We start from the raw sequence: 7,132 nt of genomic DNA, 5'->3' as shown, positions 1-7,132 counted from the left end.
ACTGCCACCTACTGGAGCCTGATGTTTCTAATAAAAACCCACAGGGAAGCCTGTTAGAGGAAGGAAAAAGGTTAGGAAAATGGAGAAAGTGTTTTTCAAAGGAGTAGGTGTGGCTTCATAGGCAAAGATACATTCGATTTTCTAATAAACATCGTAAAAACACCGATCACAATACTGTTAGGCATTGTGAGGGGGGTACTAATTAAACAGCAACCATCACTGATATACATTTTTTTTTTGGTGGCATTTGCACTTTTCTGGGCATGGCAATTATATATGTGGTATACAGTGCTCCATTCTCCTGTCCAAGCAGTAAGCTTTCCTGTGTGTCGGTTTCCTGCCCTTTAGTCCACCGAAGTGTATTGCAGACTTAAAAAAAGACTATTTACTTTGTGTTTGTATTTGTGTGTGGGCATGCACGTGCCATGGCACACACAGGGAGGCCAGAAGTCACCATAAGGGAGTCAGTTCTTTCCTTCTACCACGTGGGTCCTGGGGATTGAACTCAGGTTGTGGGGGTAGGGATGGGGAGCTGGGGGTGGGGGATAGGTTCAAAGCAGGTGCCTTTAACTCCTCAAAACCACCACACCTGCTCTCATTTAGGGCACTTTATCCACATCACTGCCAAGGAACCAAAAGAAACACTATTTGACCGGCCGTTCTTTTTTACTTCTCTTGGTCTCCCTCCCTTTGGTTTGCGGTGGCACAGTGGCCACTTCTGCTGCTTCTTCTCTTTGGTTTGCGGTGGCACAGTGGCCACTTCTGCTCTTCTAGAGGCCTTACTTTTCACAAGAAAGAAAGACGTGGTATTTCTTTGTGCCTGGCTTACTTCACTTAGTAGAGTGAACTCCACTTCTCCGCGTGTTGCTTTCAACAGCCGAATGATGTTCTGTCAAGTGCCATGATGCTTATATTCCTTGGTGATGACAGCCACTAAAACAGGTAGACGCTATGTGCCACTGTGATCTCTGGTTTTGGGTTGCATTTCAGTAGTGAGGCTGAGCAGTTCTTACTGTTGACTACACAGACAGGTCATATTTTCATCCTGCTTTGAATTTTTCTTTACAATCTGGACATTAGTGAAATACTTCACAGATAAAGCTTGCACTTCCATATGCTATACTGTTTTCTCTCAATTATTTCCTTTGCTATACAGCTTTTTAGTAGAATATAGTTTCATCTATTTGTGCCCATGCCTTTGGTGTCTTTATTTAAAAAGTCATTGCTATACTACTATCTTGAAGTGTTCCCTCTATATTTCCTGATAGTAATTACAAAATCTGAGGCTACTTCTGCATGTGTATTCAGTTTTGCTAGGACATAATGGAGACATTCTTCTCTCCACTGTATGCTCTCAGAGTCTTGGTGAAAACCAGTTGTCCATATGAGTAGTTTAATTTCAGGGACCTCTCTTCCAATGACCTGACAGTTTTTAACGTTGGCAGAATGCTGTTCTCGTTACTGTGACTTAATAGTATATTTTGAAGTCTGGTTTTGTCGTATTTTCCAGTTTCTTCTCTCACCAAGTCACTCTGGTTATTCTGGGTTTTTTACCCCCCTTCTCAGTGTGACATGTATTTTAGGGGTTTTACTTCTATTTTTATGATGAACTATTTCTATTTGGACCATCTCATATGAAATTATAATTTACTCAATAACTCTTACCATAAATTATTAGCACAGTAGTTTGAATTAAAATTAGAATACTCTTGCAGTTAATTAAAATATCCATGCAGAGCTGGGCATAAAGCCAGGCTCTAAGCTCTGATATGGCAGGAATTGTAAAGGCATGGCTGGAGGGCAGGCAGAGCACAGAAGAGCAGGGGCACAAGTACACTACCATCTCACCTGGCTTCAGCTGGGTTCTCAGATCCTGAAGCTTGCATGGCCAAGTGCTTCACCCAATGAACCATCTCCCCAGTCCCTGTAGCAGTATACTCTCGACTAAAAAGATATTAAGGAACCAAGTATCCAAAACAAGTTCTAATTGGCTGTACACAGCCTGTCTCCTAGGATTTGCTCTGCTCTGCTAGGAGGAGCTGCACAGAGAAATAGTATTGCTTCAGTGTACACGTGATACTCCTTAGAGGTGTTCCATTTAAATATCAACCTGCCAGCCATCTGCTGTGAATGCACAATATGAATCTGAGGTCAGCTACTGAATAATTATCCGAGTTACCTAACCCCATGTCCAGCAGCAGGTCCTATGTTCAGCGCACATTCCATAGACATACAGCTTAAGCAAAAGTAACAGCTACTGTTTAATGTACTGCCTGTAAAATGTTTACCAGCAAGTACAGGAAGTAATTATAGGTAGGCACTGAGTAGCTAGCTATCCACTATTTATGACTGTGACAGGAGGGTAGTCTGTGGGCTCCCTTCGTGCACCCCTCTGTTGCCCAGTTCAGTAGTGTGCAAGTAACTAGTTCACTAAATTAGAATACTTTTACTAAGTAAGACTTCTTTGGGCATTCCACTTGTGGAATTTTGCATAAACAAGCTAGTTTTAAAGGAAATTCTAGGCTGTCAAAGTTAAATAAATGAAAGGCTTTTGCCGTTACCTGTCATGATTCAGAGTTCGTTAGGAACGGTAAGGCTCATGTGTGCTCACATGTACAGCAGAGCCCGAGTCAGGGAGTTAAAATGTAATAAAACACAGGAGAATCTGAATGAGGTAGAAAGGAAACTAATGCACACTGCTTTCCCTAGCACAAACCTATGGCATAGCCTTTATGAAGACAAGACTAGGGAGCAGGGAAAGTGATAAAATCTTCCAAACACAACAATCATCTTCAAAAGAATTTTAGAAAAAATAATTTGACTTTATTCACTGGCATCCTCTGACCACCCCACACACCGGGAGAGAACTGAACTAGAGGTCACTCTGTTTTTGGAGTTGCAGCAGGGACCTGTGACCCTCTGAGTCTAAACAACTGAGAAATGGGAAGAGTCCATTGTGTGCTTGATTTTAGTAAAAAGTACTTCAGTTGTTATGGAAACTTTACTGAAAAAGACAATAATTGAAAAACAGCATCATCATGAGCCAATTAAAATAAATCTAAAATTACTGTTCCTATTGGAATAGTGAATATTGGACAGAAGGAAAAACCACGGCTACAGGGGAAAAAATAATCAACATGAGTGATCAAAACAGAGAACCCAGAAGGGAAATATGTCAATATCAGGAAGACACGTGAAACAAAACCAACAAAACCATCAGTAGGAACATTTATGAAAGCAAATAAATGAAGGTGTACATACTAAACACAGGCTTAGACCTGTGACAGCCACACAGCCCATCAACTGCTGTAAATACTTCTTCTTACCTTGTTCCTGGGACAGCAGCTTACAGGATTTTTACACTTACTGTTGTGATAAATTAAGAACTCTTCAACTCTTACAAGAAAGCCTCTGTCTATACAGTAGTACATAGTAGGAAAAATGGGTAATTTTTATTTTCCTATGTGGTGAAAATAGTCAAAATAAAATATATGGTCATAGACAGAATTAGAAGAGGTGACTGAAAAGCAAGTCAGTTCTTTTCAAGCGCATCAGAAATTTACAAGTGAAAACCCAAGTCTACTTTGTACAGTCTGAAGGTAACAGAGCCACGTGCAGGGCCAGGTGTCCAAACATCAGTTCTGGGGTCAGCAAACTAGTCCCTGGGCTGGACTTGGCCTGTGGAGTATTTCTATATGGCCCTGAGCTAAGACTGATGTGTGTATTTCTAAAAGGATTAACAACAACAACAAAGACACAACACAGAACCATATGTGGACTGCAGTCTCAGATGGCGCTGCCTGGCTCTCCAGGAAGCATGTGCAGCCCACAGTGCCGCACAGGAGCTCTGTGTACACAGGCAACTGCGAGGCCCAGGTCACGTGCATCTGCTTCCTCAGGAGCATCGTCACTTGGGAAAGGGATCTTTTGATGCCGTTCTCCAGATTCTTTTCCTTACATGCTTTTTCTTCAACACCATCAAAGCTCATCCTGCATGCATGTAAAGGTGAGCAAAAGAGAAAGGTATTATAAGGTAATCAGTATTTTACTTTCTTACACATACTCAATGTTCTTACTGAAGAGAATATCACAAAACACTCTTTGCTCAATAACAGCTGATGTGCCAGTTTTCACCTGCACACAGTAGGTATTGTCACACCTACTGGTGTGTCATCCTGTGTGAGATGGTTTCTACCGTCACCTTGACGGGCTCTCTGGGAATCCCGTGGGGCGTGAGCTGGGGAGACGGTGCCACTTCCTAGCAGGGGAGGACTGTAAGATGGAGGAGGGCACTGAGCAGCAGCAGCAGCAGGCGCTCAAGCTTCCTGCCTGGGTGACGTCACTAGCCGCTTCAGCACCTGCCTCTCGACTTCCTCGCTAGGTGAATGCGCTGTGCTCTCGAACTGTGAGTCAGAACCATTTTTATCCTAAGTTGCTTCTGTCAGAATATTTTACACAGTGACAGAAAAGGTATTAAGACACTAAGTGGTAATATGATACGTTCTTTATCTTAATTTCAGTTATAGTATTTTGGTTTATGAGTAGTAACACACTTTAAAATATTTAGCTTAGGTAAAACCGTAAGTTCTAAAATAACTTGAAAAGATTAAAATAACTCAAACACTAGAAAAATCTACTTGCTAAGAAGACATGGATTCCCATCTCCTCTACCCCTTAGCCGTGGACAAATGTTTGGGAAATATTTCCCCACTTAGGGCTCCCCTTCACTACTATACACAAGTAGGTTCTAGGAAGGCCGAGACTCCGCAGAGACTGTGCTATGCTGACTGTATTAAATTCTACGCAGCAGCTCCCACGCTCCTGGAGTCTGCTCCTCTGCAGGCTGAGAGCAGACTTAAGAGAGATCAAACGAATCGGCTACAGAAGAGCAACAGGAAGGAGCCTGCAGTGATGATGAACAGATAAAAATTCAGGAACAACAGGATTCAGGTTTAAACATAGTCCACCTATACCAAGCGCAAAGGAAACTTTGCTTTCCAAAATATGTTCAGGTTCTAGAATATTTACTACTAGTAATTCAGTATTTTATTTACACTAAACAACATTTAAATAACTATTAACCATATCACTATTATAAATAACATTACCATATATACACATATAAATGTATATGTATATATGTATATTAATATATATATTTAAAATGTTTTGGAGACGGGACTCCTACCTAGCAGAGATCTGCCTGTCTCTACCTCCAAGCGCTGAGATTACAGATGTGCACCACCAAACCCAGCTTGTGTATGTCACATATTAAAAATAGAAAATCTGCAATGAAGTCCAGGGTATACGCAGAGCTATACAACCACTTTCCAAACATTTCCTGTACTTCAGAGCCAGATTCCTTCACACTCTCAAGTAGTCATTGCAATTTCTACTCTCACCCTGTCTCGGCAGCCATTAACCTGCTTTGTGAACATTTTACATATATAGGACCAAGCTACCCACCCACCAATCCATCCACCCACCCACCCACCCATCCATCCATCCATCCATCCATCCATCCATCCATCCATCCATCCATCCATTCTTTCTTTTTCCTTCAGAGACTGGGTTTCTCAGTGTAATAGCCCTGGCTGTCCTGGAACTTGCTCTATAGACAGACCAGGGTGTATCAGATCTATACATCTCCCAACTCTCAGACACCCCCCTGCCTTCACATTCCAAGTGCTGGGGTTATAGGCGCGCGCCACCACTACCTGGTTTACTAATCATTTTTTTTCTTCAAAAATTTACCATGAAGTATGGATGCATTCTTCATTTTTTACCTTAAAGACTCTACAGGCAGCATCAATGTGCCACATTTTGCTTATCCACTTCGTTGGAGGCTGGCTGTCTTTCCCTATTTTGCTGTATGAGTGATGTTGTTATATACACTGGAGTCCCAGTTTTTTTTTTTTTTTAAATGAAAGAAACTTGATAATTTTTGTTAACTGGTGAGCATACAAATTTCCAAGCATTTCATCATCTAGAGTCTATAATGTCGGCTGTTATAGTTCTCCAAAATGAGTATGTCTTTGAATATTCATTTCTGAGTGGCATGCACACCATGAACACATCTTGGCAATCTGCCTGTCACTTGAAGGCTTAGTCTTACCTTATTTCTTTTTACTTGGCTTTGGAGCGTTTCCAATTTTCCATAAATTAAGGCAGCAATAGTTTTTGCATCTCTGGAATTTATTTGCTCTTCCCAAATACTTTTCTAAAATTAAAAACACTCATGTTATCTTTTAAGTACATAAATCAAAACATGACATTTCCACACAAGAAGCTTGCTTCCTTATACCTTAGTTTTTTGTTCTAATGCTGTTTAACTTTCCTGTTTCTTCAAGAGCATAATGCTACAAAAGTAGTTAACCCACACTAGAAAGAATACTACTTGCAGCATTAGCAGAGCACAAAGTGATTTCTAGGAAAACACATCACTGACTTCAAAGACTCTTATGTGGTGTGGTGGTGGTGGAGGGCATGTGTATGACAGAGTGACCCAGCAGCAGCTTGGCAGTAGAGCATTGCCCTTGTGTGTTTAGCCTTCAGTACTACAAAGTAAAAACCATGAAGACGAGTAAGCCATCAGCTCACATCCCAGTTTTTATTTCTTATAAAGTATCTTAAGACAAAATGTGTCTTCATTTATCTTTAAAGGACCAATAATCTTGCTGAAATATCATAGTTCTGTTCAAAAGCATAGTAATATACCTGGGAAGACTGGACAGTCTTAGGTGCTTTCTGTTAACAACTATATCAGCTGAAAGATGCAACTTTTCAAACCAGACTCTGATTTGTTGAGACCTTCCTTGGTAGAGCTCTGGTTTCTTTCACTGAAAACCCAACCCACCCAGGCACTGTGGAGCATGAAACCCTAACACTCAGAGGCAGATGGATCTATCTGAGAGGCCAATGCTAGCTGGCTCTACAAAGCAAGTTACATAACACAAACCAAAATCAAACCTAACCAACAAAGAAAAAAAAGCATATTGGTAGTAGTGCCTCCAAACAATTATAACCAAAGCAAAAGACTCCACTTGTTATCTAAGCTTTTAGTAAGCATCCCTCAAAAAATGCTGTTACTAAGTGTATTTCAAAGGTATTTACAAACTAATTTCTTAAGAAG

General features: G+C 40.9%; 1 protein-coding gene across 2 annotated transcripts in view; it reads right to left on the bottom strand.

The window, feature by feature from the left end:
* Positions 1-2,793: 2,793 nt before the first annotated feature.
* Dnajc10 (DnaJ heat shock protein family (Hsp40) member C10) overlaps positions 2,794-7,132 on the bottom strand; it is a 38,610-nt gene continuing 34,271 nt past the window's right edge. The window contains exons 22-23 of one of the 2 annotated variants that reach the window (NM_024181.2): positions 6,116-6,220; positions 2,794-3,990 (exon numbers count right to left, since the gene is read on the bottom strand). In NM_024181.2, coding sequence (NP_077143.2) covers positions 3,979-3,990; positions 6,116-6,220 — 117 coding nt within the window. In that variant the 3' untranslated portion in view covers positions 2,794-3,978. The remainder of the gene's footprint in view (positions 3,991-6,115; positions 6,221-7,132) is intronic. The other variant, XR_001783164.2, reaches the window with a different exon arrangement.

Source organism: Mus musculus, chromosome 2, assembly GCF_000001635.26.
Source record: "Mus musculus strain C57BL/6J chromosome 2, GRCm38.p6 C57BL/6J".
In the NCBI taxonomy this organism is placed as follows: domain Eukaryota; kingdom Metazoa; phylum Chordata; class Mammalia; order Rodentia; family Muridae; genus Mus; species Mus musculus.
Note: the sequence above shows the minus strand (reverse complement) of the source record. Positions and strands in the feature narration are given on the sequence as shown.